Source organism: Psittacula echo (genome assembly GCF_963264785.1).
Source record: "Psittacula echo genome assembly, chromosome: 3".
NCBI lineage: Eukaryota > Metazoa > Chordata > Aves > Psittaciformes > Psittacidae > Psittacula > Psittacula echo.
The window spans coordinates 95,352,387-95,375,058 of record NC_137736.1 but is presented as its reverse complement, the minus strand read 5'-3'; the positions used below and the strand labels follow the sequence as shown (position 1 = coordinate 95,375,058).

Genomic DNA, 22,672 nt, shown 5'->3' with positions numbered 1-22,672 from the left:
TGTACAAGGCATAAGCCTTCTGGGAAAAGAAAATAGGAAGAGATAGTCTGTTTGTGTCCCACCTGTGCTATGTGAGAACTGAAGGCACTGAAAAGCTCTGAAGACCTCTCTGCATTATTGTCAAAGGTCTGTTTGCCTGTTTAAAAAAGGGATGATGTTTCTGGTGTGTGAACAGTCTAACCAGACCTGCTCTTCTCTGTACTTATAGGTAATAAATACCACACAGACCTGTATTGTCTGCATGACTTAGGAGGCATCTATAAGAATTTTTGTGATCGAGTCACAGTAAGAGGAAGTGTCTATCTACCTGTCCTAGCAAATAAGTACCTGATGTTCTGCTTAATCAAGATTAAGATTAGATACTGCACCATATGGGAAAGCTTTCCAGTTGGGAAACTGGATGTAGTAAATTTGTGGTGGCAACCCAAATGTTCTTTGCACGTTAGCAATTTGGCACCTGTTATTACACAACTTCATGGCATCACTTATCCAAAAACTTAAAAAAATATGCAAGTTAGTTCCTTAAGGTTTGGTTGGGGAAATCCCCAGGCTGTGCTATAAAAGACCTCCATTGTCCCTGTGTTGTCACATCTGCTGGGTGCGAAGATGAAGCGCACACAGGTGGCTGTGCTGCTCCTCATGCAAAGCATGATCACTCTGGCTGTAACAAAGGCACCAACAGAAGGGGTAAGATGAGGGTTTCATAACCTTAGCTTTGGTGTCTTCTTTTCTTCTCATGTAACTTAGATTGCTGAAAATTCTTTATTCTTCAAGGTTACTATTGGGCAAATGCTGAGATCTCTGCATAGAGAAAGTTTGAAGTATTCCTCCATTCTCCCCCCAACTAATGTATAGGGACTGGGTAATAAATGTAAAAGTGAGGCACAGGTTTAAAATCAGAGTCAAATTCTGCCTTTGGTTAGATGAGTGCAACTCCCAGTGAGGCTCTGAGTGGATTTTAAATGCTCTGTGTAGCTTTTAATTAATTAGCAAGGGCTCATAGCAAGAAAGGATCCACATCTTTGATGTGGAAGGATTTGGGAGGTAGGGGCTTCTTCAGTTGCATGATTGCTCTCATACTTTATGACTAGGCACATGAAAACCATGCTGGGTGTTTTTCGTGGAGTGCTCTCCCTCTTCTCCATAAAACTTTATCTGGATGGGCAAGAGAGATATTCAAATCAAAGCCAGCTGTCAGAGAAAAAAAATCCCAAACAGCCACCAAACAATAAATTCAGGAGGAAGGGAGAAAAGCAGAAGAAAAATTAAAGAATTAAAAATTAAATTACACGGGTGAAAGTTTTGCTTTGATTTTGTACTGCATCTTTTTTTGTGTGGGTTTTTTTTTTTTGTTTTTTTGTTTTTAATTTAAAACTGAGCTTAAATTATCAGAAGAAAAGGTTTTCGAATAGCTTAAAAACTCCTCCAAATGAAACAAACCATTTTGGTTTTGTTTGACCCGAAGTGACTGCCTTTAGGTATTCTTTAGATAAAATCTGGAAAAAACAAACAAAAACCATTTTGGCTCCCAAAGACTCTTTCTGATTTTGTGGTTTAGTCACCAACCAGAAAAATACGATATGCCACTAGTTGCATTGTTTGAAGTTTGGGAGCACCGTGGGTGCAGGCAGTGAAGTCAGTACCTCCTGGGAAAGTGCTTTTACATGCTCAAAATCCAGAAAGTTTTGAAAGTCAAAACAGAGGTGTAAATATGTATTGATAAGCTTGATATGGGAGATGTTTCTCCTCAGGCTGCTTTGCTTTAAGGTAGCCCGCAGTTTGGGTAACTTATACAATTTGTGATGCTCTCTGCCCTAGCAGTGTCCCCCTGTCACCCACCATGTTCAGTGTAATCAGATGAGCACACAAATGCTTCTTCAAATGGATTTATTTGACAAACTGTCCCACAAAAGCCTGTTTACAATGTGCCCTTTGATAGACCTGCCTTTTGCCAGTCATTTGTATTTCCTCAGCATTCCCTAGCTCAGGAATGGGGCTCCGGCTGAGATTTGGGAAATGCAGAAAGACAGAGGGGTGAGTGCCCTGTTACAGGGGAAGCTCATTTGATGTTCCATTTGTCACACCATTTGACATCAAGGGTGTCTTGTTGCAGTTCCCAGTTTGCCACAGATTTTGGTGAGACCCTGCTGTGAGTGGCAGTGTGCTGCATCCCTGGCGATGCACCGTGCTCTGCACACTGCGTGGGGATGCAGCAGACCTTTAGGGAGACACAGAGCAGTGCCAGAGGGACAGCTGCTCTCCTTGGTGTGGCAGGAAGGCAGGTGCCAACTACAGATGAGGGTTAAAAGGCATATATATAGTCTTACTACATAAAAGGCTCCCAATGTGGACCTGGCTGTATCCTTAGCAGTGTGGTGGCTACCTACTCTGTGGTGGGATGCTTTCCCCTCCATGGTGCCATCACAGCTTGCAGCCTGACATCTTGGTGTGAAAGCGCCAACAAGTGCTGTGCTGAGAAGCTGGAGCATGAACTGGGCAGTGAGGAGCAGACATCCTTGTTGGGAAGACAATAGTCTCCAAATTTAGGGCAGGAAGGCACTGTCCTGTCATTTTAGACTGACATGTAATCTGCTAGGGCTGCCTGCCAGAGCTCCAGCTCACGCCTCCCGGGCAGGCTGAGCATCCCCTGCCTTTCACTGGTCACACCAAGCCTTTCTTCAAGAAGACCTGTCTTTGAAGTGACATTGTGCCCAGGAAAACTTTAGCCACCTCAGCAGCGGATTAGAAAAGTCAACCAATTTTACAGTGTCCAGTGTCTCAGTAACAGGACACAAACCTCATCCACCTCTTAGGTCAGCTGAGGTGGCCTCTGGTCCCTTGCTGGGGATTGCTCCCATAGTAAAATCAAAGTGGTTTGGAGCTGCAGGGTGGGGGCTAGCTGGTGGGGAAGGGATGGTGCTATCTGCAGGAATTAACTCTGGAAACGGCTTTCCTTTGCTTTTCAGAGCCCTCATCTCAATACAATGCTCCCATATGTGACTCAACCTAGCAAGGTGACTGGCAACCTGCACACTTCCCCAAAGGTATAACCATTACCATTCTTCAATAAAGTCCAGAAACCAGCAAAATTAGGAACTTGTGTCCCATTGTTTAAGTGATACACAGTCACTCAGAGATTTAACCCTGATACAAGGCACACCAGTTAGGCTGCCCAGGAAAAGCTTTGGGTGTTGTATATCCAGGATTTTAGGCAGTAGTGAATTCCACAAATCCTTAGTGCTGCTGCCATGTCATTCAATGCCTTAAGTCACATCCAAAGCTCCAGCACTGTCCTTGTGACTATTGAACTGGACCCCAGATAGGAAACAGCTGGGGCAGTGGGGGTTTGATGGCAATGTACCAAACAGTTTGGTGGTTACTGCTTCCCTGGAGGAAGAGGAAGACTTCTTTTCAACTCTGCCTTCCCATGTAAACCACAACAGGGCCTTGAAACTGCCTTCTGAGAACTGCCCACTTGTGGTTGCTGAGGGTGAGAAAGTCTTGATTCTCCCTGTTCTACTTAAATCAAAATTTATTCAACTACTGGTTGATAGAGGGACTTGTATCTGATTTCCATGCCTTCTGGTACAGTGCTCAAGTCCGTGGTCTGTGGATTTCAGGGTTTGGTTTCCCTGTTTCTCTCTGTCAGTGACTGCTTAATAACGTTTGCTTTGGAGCTGATTCAAAGCGACACACTTGCTCTGAATGGTCCTGCAAGCTAGTACCAAGAACAGAGCTTGTCCAAAGTACAGCTCCACATCAGGTTGGAGCTGGTAGACAGCTTGATGGCAGGACTTTGTTGTCCAGGGTAACCCAGTGTGGTGCCTGGGATATGTGGAGGGACCTTTTCCAGCTCCAGTAAAGGATATTGACAGTTAAATGGAGTCAGGAGTCTCTCTCCAACTCTCAGTAACAGAACACAAACCTCATTCACCTCTCAGGTCAGCTGAGGTGGCCTCTGGTCCCTGCTGTGTGATTCCTTAGGATGTCTTAGGATGAGCAAGTAGCTAATTCAGAGCTATGAATGCCACTGGGCTACAGTGTAGCTGGAAATTAAGCACTGAAATGGCCTGGCTGTTGTGAAGATAAAACCCCATGTCCACATTTAGGCAGCTGATTAAATTTTCTGGTTTTCAGAAAATGGAGTAACTGTTGGCTCCTACTCCTTTTCTTAAATTGAAGGGATGTGGGAAAGGAACATCTCTCATAGCTTCAAATATGCATATGTAATTTTACAGAGTGAAATGTTGCAGTTAAGTCCTTGCTGTAGGCTAGGACAGTTTGCTCTTTTTTAAGCATCCAATATAAATTATTAAACTTTAAAAAACATACAACTCGATCAAAAGTAACAGCCTACCTTGTGGAATTTTCTACAGGATGAGGGAAGACTTTCTTGCTATATAGTTGTCATTTGACTGGTATTATATTTTGATAGAAGCACTTACTGACTCAAGGGGCTTTTAACTAAATAATGCTTCTTGGTTTCATCAACATCATGATCCCAATGTTTGTAACGTCTATGGAAGAATGGAAACAGTTCCATCAGCCCAGGCTGTCTGCTCCTTTGGGGAAACTGTCTCTTGGCTTAGACATAAGCTGCACTTACTGCAGCGAAGCTCTTGCTTCAACTCAGGACTCTCTCCTAACACAAATGTTAAAATATAATGATTACTTTTCATAGGGAGTTTAAATGCACAGATTGGAGTTTTTCTGGGAGGTCATCTGAACACATTTGTGAAGGGTTTGTTTCGCACATGAGATAAGCATGGTACCTTTAGATAAACTGATGGCTATATATAGTCAAGACTTTATAGCAGAGTATACAATGTATAGTTCACACTATACTATGTGTGGAAATGTGGTTATGTATACAGCATGCTATGTTGTACTATGTATAATATACTTTCTCTTGCTATACATATACACATATATGCTATACTTGTGCTATTCAGAGAAGGGATAGAATACAATACCTTCCACATAAAAATTAGCATGCCAGTGCACAACAGTCTTACAGACATATACTCACTAAGCCACATTTATTTCTTCTTTTGTCATCCCACACCCCATCTGTTTCTTCTGTTATTGCTGAACAACTTGCCATCCCAGTCATGCCCATACAGAGAGGACTCAGAGGTATAGAAGTATCTAAGTGACTTATGAACCTATTTTTCACAGTTATTTAGGTATTGCTAGCTGTATCTTCAAAAGTACTTGGAAACTTATGAATAGTTTGCAGTAGCTTCCCAGTGGGATTTTCAGAAGTGCTTTGGTAACCTACCTGTCAGGGAAATCAATGGAAGTTATATGCTGGGATATTCTGCAATATTATGAGATATTTCTCTGCTTCCTTTCACATTAAATGTCCTCAGAAGTCTGTCTATGAGTGTAGTTTTAAGGCCTATGGTGCTTAGATAACACAGATAAAACTTATGTTCATACTTTCTTTCAAAATGAGATGCAGGCTCTTGGTTATGGCTGAGGTAAAGAGGTTTCTGGAAGTATGATCTGGGATCATTCCTGCTTGCTGCTGTTCTCTTCTTGGGCTCAGAGATCAAGACAGCTTTGCTGATGGCCATCACTGCATGTTCTGCACTGGTTTGGTGGTTAGTTGAAATCTCTCTGAAAAAGCAAAGGGAGAAGTGTTGCAGTGTCAGCTTTCAGTGGATAGTTTTGTTGTTTGCTTGTTTATTTTTAAGAGGGAAAGAGAAAACAGATGAATAATACTGGGATTTCTGCACGGCAGGAGGAGAGATTGTAGAAAGAAGGCCTTGGGTGACATGGTTTAGTGTGGGGTGTCCCTGCCTATGGCAGGGGGGTTGGAACTAGATGATCTCAAGGTCCTTTCCATCCCTAACTATTCTATGATTCTATGATTCTATAAAGAACTGTATTTAAGGAGCAAGCCTGTAGCTTTAACATATGCAGCTGCATTGAAGTGTGTGCCAGAATATTTTAAAGTAACATCAAATATCTTTATTAATAAATTCGTGATAGGTTTATGAACCAGGAAACATTTTGTGTACAAACAAAAAAGAACAGCTCCAAACACACTCAGTATTCAGCCCAGTGTTTATAGGAAATTATGTGCTTTGGCTGTAAATTATGGCAAGATTATGAATTGCCAGCCCTGACCTTTCTATACACATTACACATTGCTCCAATGGTGATTCTTTGAGCATGCAGACAGTCACGATTCATGCTAATGGCATGGGCAATGGCTTTGCAGACTACCTACAAATGTGGATGAGCGGACTGTGATTTGTGGGTATTATGTGCAATGTTTTGTAGCAAAATAAGTATCTCTACTCTAGGCTGAGCCTGCATATTTAATTCATTACCTTTCTATGGTATATAATTAAATGCGCATGTTTGTTTGCTCTGGGCTGGCTGAGAAACTACAAATTAAGCATTTTTCTCTTCAAAACTCCCTGTTACTGGCTCTGTTTTGGTGCTTCCATCTCTATGGATGGAAATGACTAGATAATTTGATCAATTCAGATAACAGAACAGTTAACTATAAACCCTAACTTACTAAGTTATTCTCCTGCTGTTGTGTGCTTTTCTGTCTGCTGTAAAAGTTATTTCGTTATCTTAGGAAAGTTGTTCACAAGATGAAGAGAGTAAGGACTTTTAAAATATGCCTCTGTTTTTCCGGTGGTACAATCTTTACAGCAATATTTAACTATTTTCAGGAAGATTGTAAGGCTGAGTCATAAAAATTGCTAGCTATTTTGAGTTCCTTAGAAGAAAAAGGTGAAAGATGTCTATTAACAAAGTTGTAGATCTTATAATTGTCATAGCTCATGTTATTGTCAGACATTAGTTACTGATTCCAGAGAAGAATGCTAACACTTTTTTTCTTTGCTGATTTGTTATTGCAGCTCTTCACCAATGTGTCCGGCTCTGTAGATGACAAGGGAACTTGTCAGTGCTCTGTGTACTTGCCAGATACCACCTTCCCAGTGCAGAAGGCTGAAAAACTGGAGATAATAGCTGCAACACTCACGAAGAAATTTGAGATAGAGCTTTCTCAAGTAAGATGTTCTTTTCTCATAAATACAACAATTGTATCTTTGCTGGAAAATGGTTGCCGGTGGAAAAGTACAGCACTCAGTGCTTTTCTGTGATGTGTCTTTCAAACAGGGGGAAAGAGGGCTCTGTGAGAACAAGGAGAAGGGTTATTCAATCTTCAGTCTTTGACATTGCAGCATGTCATACATTTGAATATCCTTAGGTCTCTTTTCTAGGCCTTTGCAGCTAAAGGCATATGGTATTTTTGGAAGAATGGTTATGTTTCTCCTCTTCTGGCTCAGTTTTATTGGTTTGTGATTGCTACACAGAGCTACAGGAAGCCAAGCCTCCTGCTCTTTCATGTGTTATTATTTGTATCAAGCCAGCCAGCTAGTGAAAGGGAAATGAATAGAAAGAAGAGAAAAGTCACCACGGACCAGAGTAAAGAAGTAGGTGAATATTTGCCCCTTCACTTCTTCTACTCTCATGGATTAAAAAAAAAATATATATTAAAAAATCAAATATCTTTTTTGTCAACATCTGAAGTTGTGGCAGTGGGACTGCTGAATTATGCATTGCTGTTGAAGACAAACACACCTTATACTGTTTGGCTGCTTTTTGCATAAATTCAGATTCATTTGTTTTGAGGAACACGGGCAAACCTATACATGCTGCAGTTCATGGGGTGAAGCTGCCTGTGAAGGTAGAAATCTGTCTTTGACTTTTGATACTGGGTAAATATTCAGGATTCAGATTAGGTGTCCAGCAGAAAGTGTTTCCTTCAGGAACCAAACATCTTAAGAAATGAAGTGTCCTTGAATTAATCAGCAGAAAAGGAACGGCATTAAATTATAAATTCTAACTATAAATATTCATCACCCTCCTCTGGTATAATCAAGAACAGATAAGAAGTTGTGCATAAAAACCACAACAACAGGCAGAGGATCCTGTGGTAAGATCTTTCAGTTCAAATCATTTGTTTTGAAAGAACTGGAGCTAACAATGAGACACATTCAGCTGTCAGCAGGGATATGAAGGGCAAACTGACAGAAGTCCCACTGCCTCCAAGTACAGGAGGTACCTGATCCCTTGCAGCATAGAGGTATAGCTCAGAGTTAATGATCCACGAAGATCTCTGATGTTTCAGGTCCCCATACTGTTCCTATTGTGGTCAGTGCTGGCATTTTAAGCTAATTGCACTGGAACAGGATCAGGGGCATGTTTCCCAGCCAGAAAGTTGGTGTGACTTCTCAAGGTGTTTGTGTGCTACTTCTCCCAGTTATGTGCCCTTGTGTAACCAGTCTTTTACCAGTACTTCCTCAGTATGGTGCATGTTTCTTTTAGGATGGTTGACTTACCTGCTAGTGCTGTGCAGATCTAGAGGGCACATCGAGTGCTGCTTGACGTCTTTGTGTGGACAACCTCAGATCTCTCTTGACTTCAGACATCTTGCTCATATAAAGACGCAAGTTAATATAGATACCTAAAATTAGGTGTCCAGATTTGTACCTGAAACTCACCTCTAAATTCAGGGCAAGATAAATCCCCACTGTGGACTTAAATGTCTAGGCTGCCAGCTGATGTCACCTAGTGTGCCTGTGTTGTCCTCCCTAGGTGCCCAGCAGCGTGCCACAGTGTAGACACTGACCTTTCAATTCTCACTGCAGACAGCAAAAATTCTTTCGCTGACCCAGGCTTCACCGAATTTCATCCTGTCGAGACCAATCAACCAAGCAGTGTTACAATGCATCTAGTTAGATAAAGTGTGACATATACTTTGGTGTGATATTGGCAAAGAGACACTGGGTCAGAAATGAAAATGAACAGATTGCATTTTGGTGTGATTTTATGTGTGTAAGATTTCTCAGTTGTGATGTTGCTTTTCTGTAGAAAGAAGAAAGTTGTCGAACATTGCCTTATTGATATCTGAACTTAAGTAATCTGCGATCTTGTGATGCTTGCATCTCCATGCTTAAAAATTCTTCACCTTTCCTGCTAATACAATTCAATATATTACTTCAGTCATGATAATACTCACAGAAAGAAGGAAATAATGAAATGGAGGAAAGCCAAGCTCTCATTATTGGTCATTGTAAGAAATGATCCTGAGCAAACTCCTAGGGAATCATGCTCACATGTAACCTAGTCTCACCACAGGGGTGAGAATTTTTACAGAGTGTTTCCTTTTTTGACTCTGAGAATCCATGCTTCAGTTGCTGTTCTATAACATGCTTTGAAGCTCATAGGAGCTTTCACTGGGTAACAGCTGCAGGATTGGACCCTCTTAAGGATGCTTTCCATGTGCTACAAGCCCCAGATAAACAACCTGATTGAATCGTTAACCTTTTGCCTGATTGTTGGCTAATTCAAAAGCAAGGGGGTCCTTTTATAGAATCAGCAGGCAAGGAAGCTCACAGATAAAGAGACACTCTCGTGTGCCAAATGAGTACAAACCGTAGGCTGAAAATACCAGTCTAATTTTTCCTCTGTCACATCAACCTTTGCCAGCATAATTATGATTACAGAAGAAAATTAACCTTTCAAAGCAAAGTGGGAATTGGCTGCTCCTCTCAATAGGAAGAGGGAGAGGACACCTCTGTAACAGGGTTGGATCAGTATGTGATCCCAAGGAGAGAAAGTGCCTTTCAGAACTTGGCTCATAAAGGCCACAACATCCTCACATAACAAAAACTGGAGGAAAAAAATCATGCCTGCTCTCTGCCAGGAACAGCTGTTTTCGAAACAGGTTAACCTGCAGTGGAATTATTCTTGGTGTCAGCTTGCGGACTGCCTGCCAACCTAGCTCCTTAGAGGTCTGTAGAGGTCAGGCCTGCCCGAAGCCAATGTCCTGGGCTGAGTGACTTTAGAGAGTTGATGGTTTTGTCACTTCTCTCTTTTCGTCCCTCAGTCTTCCCACTTTTTTCTTTTACATCTTCATTTTGCAACTTTGTACCTCCTTCTGTATTCTCCGAGTGCATTCTAGAGAAGTGTTTCCATGCTTTAAAACCTGTTTTGATAAATACCAATTGCAGGTAAACGACACAGTAAATAAGCATCACAAATTTTTCCTACCCTTTTTATTCCATGAGGGTGACAATGCTTAGAAAGGAGGAAAAACTGAAACTGAGGAATTTATTTCCTACATATGCCTCACATGGCTCTACTGTCTTCCTACAAAGGGCTAATACAGGTCTTATGCACTCATTTTACTCTGCTTTAGGCTTTCATGACAAATGTGGCAGCAATTGGTACTAGTCATTGGTCTGTATCTCTAAATATGGGATATGCACAGAATTTCTGTGCCAGCCTGTCAAGAGACAGCAGCCAGTCCCTAGCAGGTAGATGAAATGAAAGAACTGGGATTATAAACTGCTTGAATTTATTTGTCAAGCAACAGAGCAACATCATGTTCCTTTTTCAACTGATATTTCTAGCTTGTGAAACTCCTAAGCCATATCTGAGCAGGCAGGAATGTCCACACAGGGCATTTCAATGCTTGACATATGTGCTGAATTTGTCTGCAAAAGCAGGATAAACCTGTTAGAGCACTGCTGGGAAAATTATATTTGGCCAATAATTCACCAGAGGAGCTATTAGTTGAAGTTCATTGCGATGCTGGTGTGGCTGTACAGAGCACTGCAGAGTGCTGGCGCTAATTCAAGCTCAACTTGGACATCTCTCAGCTATACTCCACTGGATGGTGTTGACATGTCTTTAAAGGACCTAGATGGTTGACTGAGTGAAAACCCCCTGATGTTGGAAGAGAACTTCAGGTCTGTGTCCTGCAGCACTCTGCAATCAGGGCTGAAATAACTATGTATGCCTTGTTCCAGCCCTCAGCATTTTGTCTAGGCTCTCAGAACCCTGGAGAAAACTTCGGATTCACAGGTTACTCACTAATGAGTAGCCATCGCTAATTCCAGCTGTCTGGTTTTTTTCAGTAGTTTGTGAATTTGGTCTGTAATTCATTATTATTGTTACCATTATTATTATTAGTAGTAGTATTACTGTAAGAAAGGTTATTAATACCGAGGTAAATTTCCGCGTGCCTCTCTGATACACGTAGCTTCACACAGCAGTGCAATTTTGTTTACCCATGGGATCGCTTTATGTTTTTCGGCTGTAATCATATATTTTTTTTTCTTTTTCTTGTGCAAACTCTAGACACAGTTTAAACATTGACTTTTGAAGATTATTTTCAGGAGATTTTTTCAGGTTTGTTTTGTGGTTTGTGTGTATGTTTTGTTTTTTTTTTTGTTTTTTTTTTTTTTTTTTTTTTGAGAGAGGTATCTTCAAACTTCAGACTGATTTTGCTGATCAGTGAAAGGTGAGGTCCAACTGCATCTGACTTTTTCAAGAACAGAATTATATTCACAGAATCAGTATGGTTGGAAGGGGCTTCTGAAAATCAGCAGGTCCAGCCCCCCTTGCCAAGGCAGGGCCACCTAGAGCAGATTACACAGGAACATGTCCAGGTGGGTTTTGCATGTCTCCAGAGAGGAAGACTCTACAACCTCCCTGGGCAGCCTGTTCCAGTGCCAGATTTAAAGGAAAAGAGACATAACATTTATGAAGCATATGGGAAAGAAATTACATGTCTTTCCCAAAGTGTTAAATTTCAAGGAACTAATATTTTCCAAGGAATGTCCCAATTCCATATAATCTAATCACTCTGCATCACAATGCCTGTGCTGTGATCTTTACCTCAGCAGATACATGTGTGAAAATATATTTATCAGGACAACTGTTTAATGGTTCAAAGGCTGAAAAAGCTGTTACATAAATTACTTTAGCTAAAGCCTGCAATATATTTTACACTTTCATTTAAACCAGATTTGTTTTTTAATGCTGTGTTTAAACATTTTCCCCCTGCCCAAAGACAAACCCCAGATTGGTTCTGCCAGTTTTTGACACAATTCAAATGTACACAGGGTAAAATCCTATTTGGATTCAGAGCTAATAGGAAATGAAGCTGAAAAAGTTGAGAATCCTTTATTGCGTTTTTCAGCCTCCTTGGGTTGCTTTTGTGAGATAATACACTGCAGATTTCCTAATGAAATTTCTGTCAATATAAGTTCTTGGCATACAGAGGATAAAATTAGCTCAGAGAGGCAATATTGGCAAAGAATTAAAAAAAATGGAAGACTGAGTAAAATTCTGCCTTCAGTTATCCCCAGGCATTCCTGAGGGGACTTTGTGCAACTGCCAACAATAAATGAGGATTAAATTTCACATATTTTATATATGTGATGAGAATTTCATTTATGTCATTTATGTGAAGAATATATACGTCAAGTATGTGGAAGTCATGCATGGGGTACTCAGAAATATAATAAAGATTTCAAACAGGATTGTCTTATTTGCTAACCCGGACTTGAATATGTACCCTTTTTTTTATTTCTTCAAGGTCAGAGAGTACTCAAAAAAGATTGAACTGTATCAGCAGCAAATCCTTAACCTAACCATCAGAGTGCAGCATATGGAGAAGAGCAGTATATCTTACACAGAGCTGGACTTCCAGTTGCTGAAAGTAGAAATCAACGACCTGGAGAGACTGGTCACCCAGCTGAAATTCAGCCTTGTCGGAAGCAATGTCATCGTTGAGCAAATATATTTAGAGGTATTTTCAAAGTCTTAATTAGCTACAGAGAGTTCAAATACACAGATAGTCTATTCTCTCTTTAATGTTTAGATTGGAAATGTAGCCTGTCTCTACTGCAGCCAGTGGAATTATTTTAGCAGTTCATCAGCATAAATTAAAAGAAAGCTTGACCTTAAATGTATTAACAGCTTTTTCCTTGATATAGAGCATAAAAAAGCAAAGAAAACCCAAAGCAAACGGAGAACGCTTTATTTTTACCAAATGTCTGCCTGGAAGTTAACAGTTTCGCATAGTGTTAAGCACACAGGCTGATTATATTATTATAATAAATATTAATTTATAGACGCCCATGCTTGAAAGCCTCTGTGCTTTAACATAGATAATTAAAAAATTAGCTTCTGGTTGCTAGGGCAGTGACCCAATCAATATGAAATCAAGAAATGGGAAAGACTATCACCTTCTCAGCAGACTATAAATCACATTTTCAAAATTGTAGTTAATCACTCACCTAGAGAGTATAATTACTTTAGATGGAAAGTGAAATATCATTTACTCCATTGTCCTCTAGATCATCAAGTAGGTGATGGAGGATGTTTTTTATCTTTGCAAATAGAATTCCAGATATATTTGTAAGGCTGGAATAAGTACATTTTACATATAATAGCTAGTACTTCCTAAGATTTACTGGATATTTTTACACGTACTATAAAAATAACACTATATTTTTGCATTATGTTATACAGCTGAGAGTCAAAGCATTTTTTCGTGGTCACATACATCTGCTGGAAATATAAAGTTCAGGCTAGCAGGATAAAGCCTATTCTTCAGGATATTTCTTAAAAACTGTTCTATAACATCTTCTGTGTTATGATCAACACTGTTTGAAAATATCTGTAAAATAAAATCAACAGAAATTTAAATTTATTCTCTATTTTTCTGTCTCTAGATCACAAATCTGACTATACTGGTAAATGAACTAGAATCACTGGACAAAAACAATATCCTTGCAATCCGTCAACAAGTTGTGGATCTGCAGAAACGACTGAAAGAGTGTGAAGAGGGAGCAAACAAAACTACAGTACCCCCTTATTTCCCACCAGGTAAGAGTTTCTGTTGCATATCAGATAAGAAACAACATAATACATAGGTAGAATAATAAATGCAGAGATTTCCCTTTGTTAATATTAAATACAGTTGTAATGATACTACTTCGCTCTTGAAAAATTGAGCAGACAGCTCCTAATGTTTCATCAATGGGTTCAAAAGGAAAATAAAGGCAGGAAACAAACTCTTCCAGACACAGTACCTATTTTCAACTGGAAAAAGTTGTCATCTTCTTCTCACCTGCAGTGTGAAAATCAAATCTCTAACTCCTCTTCTCTTTCTCAAAACAATTACTTTTTGTTTTGTCTTGTTTTTGTGGGAAACTATGTTTTTTTCTGACCAGCTTTGATTTTTAATTGCTCCTGTGAGTGTGACTGTGTCATGGCAATTTTGTTCTAATGTTGCTTTGGGAATGTCTGAGCAACAATTGATTACTAAAGCTGCTGATACTCAAGCTCTAGAAGTTAGCTTTGCATGGAGGTTACCTTTGCTTCACAATCTTTAGAAAAGATTTTTCTAAATCAGAAGGTCAAGAGACTTGGGGGGAAATTCTGTTCTCAGCAGATAAGTGGGAGCTTTGTTACTGTTTTCTATTGAACTAGGATTTTATAATATTCTTAACTAATAAAGGTTATGTTTGGGGCTAAAATCAGTGATTCCAGAGTGCCGTTTATATTAAAGTATCAACAGTCACAGGTCATGTGGCCATTAGTTTACAACTGGAATAATTTTTGTCTTGACATGGTATTCAGTTTGAAAAATCACACTGTGAGTGAGTTGTAGTCTGAGAAGTATTCAGAGTCAGATATTGATACACTGGAGCAGACCACAAAACATTGGTGTAGGTATGCCAGGTCAAGCATCCCACTTGCTAACAGACAGGAGGATTTATCAAACTGTGCTGATCCCATGGGTGTTGTATACACAGGGAGTTCCTTTTGACAGAGTACTGCAAGACAGAAAGTGCTCTGTTGTGTACAATACCCAGGGGAAGGATCCTGCCTTTTCACATAAGCTGGTTAGCCATCAGCTAGAGTTGCCCATAGAAAACAAGGAGTAGTGCTTGCAAGAAGCGCAGATTTGCACCTACTGGCATTTACCTCTCATGACCCTGGGGCCAGCCAGTTCTAACACCTAGCTGGAAAGGTGACAGATAGAAACACAAGCTTCTCCTAGGGTCAGCAACCTTTCCTATCGCGATCTCCTGAGGATTTCATGGCAATGTAGGCAGCTGTTGCACTTCTCTGCAGGATGCATGAATAGCACCTTGTCTGGGCATCAGGCAGAAGAAAAAGCTGAAACAAAAACCTGCGTTGCAAAATCTCAAGGTGCTTTTCTGCTCCTTAAGGAAGGGCTTAAAATGTTCCAGTGAAAAAAAACCCAACAAACCCCGGTATTTTAAAAGGATTTGGGATAGCATCTCATTGATTTACTGAGGGTGACAGTGTGAAGAAAGAAACAATGTCCTTCTCTTCAAGCCTACAGGAAGCCCTTACTTCAGTGGGAAAATAGTGAACTCTGGAACAAGAATACTGTGTCCTTCCATGAGCGGTGGAGAAAGGGCCTGCTTTTAAACCTGGGTGGTTGGCATGATCATCTGTAAGACACTGGAACTTTCATGGAATGGGAAAGGGAGTTCTAGGCTTCACGGTGCAGATTTGTGCAAGGGCAGGCAAGTCATGTCTAGAGGAAGATGGGTAAACGTAACTGCATCAGATTGTGGCTGTACTAGGATTATTTAGCATTTTTTCTCAGGCCATGGTGGGGAGGTGGATAGAGTTTATCTGAGACCATATTCCTGACCTGTGTGCCAGCTAGCTCAGGCACCTTTGCACGTTGCTGCATTATGTGAAAAATAAAGAGCAGAAAATAACCCAGAAGACCAAAATCCCAGGTGGTATGAACAACAGCTCCATTGACTTTCAAAGGATTACAACCACGGACATCAGCTGAGAGCATCCTCCGGTGTTGTCTGTGAGTTTATCTTCTGTGCACAGCAATAGGAATCCCATAGGGATTGGAGGATGTATGTGGGCATATTGTCATGGCCATCTTTAGGGTGAGAGTGGATGCTGGGCTCAGCACAAAGGACTGTTAGAGCAATTTCCCTGGGCTGGCAAGTTTCCTGCCTCTTGGGAGGTGCCAGCTGTACAGATAACCCAGGTGTTATGTAGGCTCAGATCCCTGTTAATCCACACAGGACTGGTGTATCCTGAATTTATGTGCCTGGTGGGGAAAAAGCATTCTCTGGGCAAAGAACTTTGTAGAGCAGTTGCGTGTCCTGCAAACTGTACCTGAAAACAAAAAGACGTAGTACCATGTTATTGCTTGGGGACATGGAGTAAGTAAGTGAGAGAGCTGCATTTTCTAGATGGCCATTTTGGAGGCTTTGCATGGATGCTCACACCTAGGCCTCCAAAGCTCTCTAGCACTCATTTATGTGTATGAACACAATTTCCATACATTTTGTCTGCAAGCTTGAATGCCTTGAATTTCTGCCAAACCATTTGGCCTTGCCCTGCTTTTAGTTCATATTATATTTATAATGTTTGTACTAAACTGACTCTTTGTCCTGTTTTCCGGCCGTGTTTTTTTTTTCTCCTTCATCCTCTCTTCTGCATATTTTGGGTAGGCAACATGAACTAGAGAGAGCTTGGCTAATCCCCAAGCTATCTAAGATCATGAGCCTAAAGGCAAGTTTAATTAAAGCTTCTTGCTTCTCAGTGCTGTAGTATGCAGCCCTCTGACTCTGTCTCCCAAGTCCTTTGCTGCTGTATTTCTCAGACTGAGCAGGCCTGTTCTTAAACTACATAGCAGAAAGAAATCACTGGCGTCCATTTGCCTTACCCTCTGACTGAAGAGGTGGGGGTTTGAGTGTCTGAGATAGAGCTCAGTAAAGGCATAGTTAATTATCCTCCTCATCATCACTGGCTTTCCTGTTGAAGCAGTTTCTGGCATCTTTCTTCTCACCACTCCAGGGGGAAGAAATATTTATCCATTTGTTTTTCTGTTGTGCTGTTCTCGTCAGGGCAAGTATAGAGAGGAAAGACCCCAGGATGGTTCTTTGAGGACTCTGCAGCAGATTCTTTGTCATATCTCACTGAAATGATCTGAGAGAGGCAGCAGGGAGAAGTGAGTCAGATGAAACTCTCAAAGGCAAAAAAAGAAAGAAAGGAAAAAAAGAGCAAACCTGTTTTCTCCTTCCCCCCTCCGGCTTTAATATATTTAGGAATTAAGGATTTCTAGTTACTGGTGAATAAGACTCAGCAGGAGGAAGACCTGGTGTAACCTAATGCTGAAACTCAAGCAGTCCTGTTGGAGCTGTATAGTGATTTCAGTCTTACCTTACATTTTACCTCCTATGTACCAAGATGTCTGTGATTTTTGAGTGTTTTGGGTTGCGTTTTGAAATAAGTATGTCCATATACAAAGAGAAAGGCATGCTTGAAGGAACCTGAGAAGAGCTTGCCAATGCCTCCTCTCCAGGACTGTCTGGACTGCCACTGGAAACACATACATTTCTCCATTGGCAATGGAGGGAGCTTAGCTGAGGCACCTGAACATTTTTCTGGCTGAAGGTAATTCAAGTGGACTCCAGCCCTCTACCTCATCCCCTGTTAGATGCTGACAGCATAAGTCTTCTCTCACCAACTGTCAGCCTGTGTGTGTGTCCTGTGATACTGGTGAAGACAGAGGTGCCTGCATGTGTCTTCCCATGTCAGTGAGACTGTAGGAGCCACATGAGTCTTTGCCAAACAAGCTCTGTGTCCTATGTCTCAAGCAGTAGTAAGGCTGGTAGGTAACAGCTTACGCATCTGGATGCGGTAGTTTGTCCGATGGGAGAGGAGGGTACATATATAGTGCTTGGAAGCATGTCTGAGAGTGTAGTACCAGCCTGATCCTGGTCTCTGTGGCCTTCGTGGGAGTTACTTTAAATGTGGGTCCCACCTTGTCTTGTGCTTTTCAGCTGCATAAATGAACTGTGGTCCCTTCTCTTCTGTGATCAGATGAAACTACTTGCTTTGGGGAAGCTGCTGGAGTTTGTTTAGCACTTTCATTGTCAGAGTGAGAAGCTAATGTGCTTTGTGAGTGCTTCCAAGTGAAGTGGGTGAAGCAAGACCTGATGGGATGCTCAATTCTGAAGCAAATTAGCCAAGCAAGTCAGGCTCCCTCCAGTCCTGATAAGTAAAGTAAATGCCAGCTTTTTTCTGATGAATAAGACGGATTAGGAAACAACTGAGCTGAGATACTGGTTCTTTATGTAAGGAGAAGTATGTGTGTTTGTACCTGTGTTAGTCCTCCTCTCACCTATTTGCTACATAAGCATGAAATAAAGGCAGGCAAAAATACCAGGACTTCATTTATCAGTGGCACAGTGTGGTGGTTTAAGCCCAGCTGGTAACCCAGAACCACGCAGCCACTTGCTCACTCTCCCCTTTCGTCCTCCCTCCCAGCTCCTGGAGGGATGGGGAGGAGAATTGAAAGGATGTAACTCTCACGGATTGAGATAAGAACAGCCCAGTAACTAAGGTATAACACAAACCACTACTGCTGCCACCAATAATAACAGTGATAAGGGAAATAACAAGGGAAGAGAATACAACCAGTCACCACCCGCTGACAGATACCCAGCCCGACCCAAGCAGAGATCTAGCCCTTTCAGGTAACTGCCCCCAGTTTATATAGTGAGCATGACATGCTGTGGTATGGAATACCTCTTTGGCTAGTTTGGGTCAGGTGTCCTGTCTGTGCTTCCTCTCGGCTTCCCCTCCTCCCTGGCAGAGCATGAGACTCACAAAGTCCTTGGTCAGAGTAAACACTACTGAGCAGCTACTAAAAACATCGGTGTTATCAGTGCTGTTCCCAGGATGAAAGTCAAAACCACAGCACTGCACCAGCTACTAAGAAGGAGAAAAATGACTGCTACTGCTGAACCCAGGACATCCAGAACAATGGATAAAAGAGTTAAAAACTTAAAAGTTTGAATAATGCATATGGATTTATTTCAAGTGCCTTCTAATATTTACAAAATTACATGACACTTAGTTTCCTTTGTGCATTTTTTTCCCCCACAAGATCCAGACAGGGAGGCAAGTTTAGATTAAATAAACAACAATGAATTCTTCTGAACCTCTGCTGAAGACAGATCACCCCCTGACTACCACAGAGTTTTTGGTAAAAAAATAAGAATTCTGGGAAGAGTTTTCAAGGAAAACAAAATCAAGCACATACTCTATAGAAACCACAGACGATTTTTGATGTCATTAAAACTGAACATGCTTCTAACTTTATTTTAATAATTCATTGTTTCATAAATAAAAGCCAAACAAGTGTTCAGCAGAGAGATCTCTTTAAGGGAAGAAATAATAATTTATTATTTCTTTTGTAAAAAAGGTCTCTCTGCTGAACACACGTTTGTTTTTTATTTATGAAACAATGTATGAATTATTAAAATAAATCTGGAATTGTGTTCTGCTTAATGACATGAGAAATTATTTGAGGTCGCATATAGATGAGCTTAGCAGTGCTTCACTACCTGCAAGCTTTGGTGCTATATTTTTCTAAACAAATCAGGAGTTTTAGAGCATTTAATAACCATTTAATTCTGGAATAAGTTTATTGTGATTTAAACACAATAAGATGTTGAATATGTCACCAGCTTGAAAGAAGCCCTCATGCTGGAGGTAACAATACATAATAGAGATATAAGAAAAAACAGTTCAAATTGGTTAATAGAGTTGGCAAGCTGCAAGCCATTTTGCACTGTCTGTCTTAGCTTTCTTCCTTTGCATGAGTTGAGGTACAAGCACCTCCAAACATTGGTATCTGTGCCAAGTGCTGGGGCCATGTTACTAGCCATGCTACATGCCATTTCCAGAGATACAGCCAGGCTAACCATGCAGCAGTGCCTTTCTTGTGTGCTATATTTGGAAATGAGGTTTCTGCTCCAGGGCCTCGTCCTTTGTAAAGCACTTAAGTGCATGCTTAAATGCTTATCTGCTTCAAGCCAGGAATGTTGATTCGCATTTGATTCTTGATGGTATGGAAAGAAGCAGCGTTCAAGCAAGGTCATCCTACATTTCACATTCCACAAGAATCCCAGGACACAAAAGAGGCTGAGAGGAGAGACAGGTTTGTTCACAATTCATGTCACCGATGCAGAGCTGCTCCCGTGTACACTACTGAACTCAAGAAAGTTGACAATGTGGCCTGGGGACACAGGGCTTTAGCTCAGCATAGTGATTTATATTTAATATAAAGTTGCCACCCAGCTTCCTCATAGATGTTGAAAGGAGGCTGCAGGTGAATCATATGTCCCCCAAGTCACTAATGCAAGACAGCACAGAACTGTGAGTGGTGAAGGTGTTCTGTAATAGGAGAAAACCACTATGTTTTGAGAAGAGAGGAGACATGGAGAGCTTCACTGCACAAATGGACTTTACGCATTGGCACAAATGATTGCTTGGACCTTTCTAATATTCAGACCAGAGGTTTCCTTGACCCTGAGGCCGAGCACCTTCCCTCTGGGCAAAGCAGATCAGAAAAGCATTTTTCTACTTTTGCAGCAGTCCATTTTTCACCTTGTTCCCCTGTCTTTTTCCAAGAAGAATACTTCAGATTGGACTGTGCCTGCATTTCCTTCTATCTTTGGGATAGATTAGGATGCTTTTGAAAACAAGATGCCTCCTAGGCTTTTCCTGACAGTGGTTTTAGGAGTTTTCAATTCAGCTCTTGTCTGGCGTTGCTTAGGAATGGCCAGTTTGAGGGCAGAGCTATTCTGGTTCATCTTGAAGTTATGTTCTCTTCAGAGTGGCTTCACATGAAAACTCAGTGTAAAACCTGTATACATTTCCTAGGCTGTGATTGTTACTGTCTGCAGATTTCTTTGAGGGCCTGAGGTGGAAGGTCCATGCAGCTATGAAGCCCTGTTGGGAAGCTGTGATTCTGACAGCAGAATGCTAATCTGATATGTGATTCTGCAATTACTGCTACTGCTGCTCCTTCCTTCCCCTCCACAGTGAAATACACAGAAATCAGATGCTCCCCTTTTTTTCCCCATCTCTTATGCTCTCAGCTTGACTGAGGTAAAAAATCACCTAAAATGCTTTGTCAATTGTATTTTCCAAGGGATTTCCTAGTGCATCTGGCTGGCTTGCATCAAATGGGCAGAAACAAAAATCCGTTCCTTGTCTGGAGCAGCACAATGAGCACTTATTTTCCAAAAATTAATCCTAACTGAGGATGGATGTCCCTATCTTTTTTCCACCCCTGCTTGCCCCACATAGTTGTAATAATATGTATACCGCTTTTTTTTATTTTTTCACTAACGTTCTGAGTCAACTTGGAACACTCAGTGCCATCCAGTTGCTGACCTTGGCCCCAAAATGAGCCTTTTACTCATGAAGCTATGCATTTATGCCTGGCCTTTGCCGTGAAACTAATCTATAAGATGTCTCTCCTAATGATGACATTCGGAAAACCTGTGTTTTTCTTTCTAATTTCAGGTAGCTGCATTCACCGTGGACTGCTGAATGTTAGCCAGCCCTATATTGTAAAGCTGAACTGGAAAGGATCTTCCTACAAATATGGTTCCTGGGGTAGAGACTACTCTCCCTCTAACCCAGAGAATGAAGTCTACTGGGTTGCACCATTGAACACAAATGGGAAATACTTGGAATACTACAGAATTTATAGTTCCTTTGATAATTTGTTGCTGTTTAAACCCCAGTATGAACATAGAATAACATACGGGGAAGGAAGTGGTGCTGCCCTTTATAATAATTACTTGTACTATCATGATTATAATTCAAGATATATTGTGAAGCATGATATAAGGAAAAACACTGTGGTTTTAAGGAAGGAGCTTCTGAATGCTGCTTATGGTAACCGTTTCTCTTATGCAGGTGTATCATGGCAAGACATAGATTTTGCTGTGGATGAAAGTGGGTTGTGGGTAATATACTCAACAGAAAATAACATGGGCAACATTGTGATTAGCAAACTCAATGACACTACTCTTGATGTGTTAAATACTTGGCAGACAAGACAGTACAAACCATCTGTTTCCAATGCTTTCATGTTATGTGGTATTCTGTATGCCACAAGGCCAGTGAACACTAGAAAAGAGGAAATCTTCTACATGTATGACACAAATACTGGCCAAGAAGGTAGTATTAGTGTCATTATGGATAAAAAATTAGACACAATCCAAAGCATTGATTATAATCCCACAGATCAGAAACTGTATGTTTACAACGATGGTTATCTCCTAAGATATGATGTGACCTTTCAGCCCTAGCATCTCAGTGACATAAGCATGCGATAAAACTAGCAGCAACCAAAATGAGAGATTAAACAATGCCAGTTTAGAATTAGTCTGATCTAATGTACTGTATCTGTGGCTATTATATATGCTACTCACACTTGAAAGAGTTGCCCACTCCAGTCAGTAGCATTGCTGACAGCAGTTTAGCAGTACTGGGTTCTTTAGGTTTTGATTGGTGTTTATGGGTACTTTGTGTTTTATAATTGTCCTGCTTCTAAGGGTAGATTTACTGCATAGATTTAGTGCATTCAGATTGCAGAAATTGATGGGCCCAGCCTATACTGGCGAAGAAGCTAATTACCCACAGATGAGCATTTGTCACTGTAACACAAAGCAAGGCACACAGAAACTGAGAATGAATTTCCACCTTTCTTCATCAGAGCGAACTGAGGCTTCAGAGAAATTAATAGAAGGATTATGATACTGTAGGAAATATACTTGGTCAGAAGACAACAACCCATTTGTTAGGTGTGAGCAGTAGTATCTGCCTCAAGACTTTAGGAGAGAAGGTAGAAATATACTGTGCTGTTTAAATTCTTACTACAGGGAGGGAAGTGAAGGCACTGGGGCAGGAATAGAGCCCACTGCCTTTAGCATCACTGATGGAGTGGGACAGTAGCCCCTGG

At 41.0% G+C, this 22,672-nt stretch overlaps 1 protein-coding gene across 1 annotated transcript; it reads left to right on the top strand.

The window, feature by feature from the left end:
• Positions 1-475: 475 nt before the first annotated feature.
• OLFM4 (olfactomedin 4) lies at positions 476-22,019 on the top strand (the record flags this gene model as incomplete). Its single annotated transcript, XM_080612305.1, is given in 8 exon segments — positions 476-503; positions 506-558; positions 562-687; positions 2,967-3,044; positions 6,885-7,037; positions 12,422-12,634; positions 13,563-13,716; positions 21,226-22,019. Coding segments are annotated over 8 exon segments (1,599 nt in total).
• Positions 22,020-22,672: the final 653 nt, after the last annotated feature.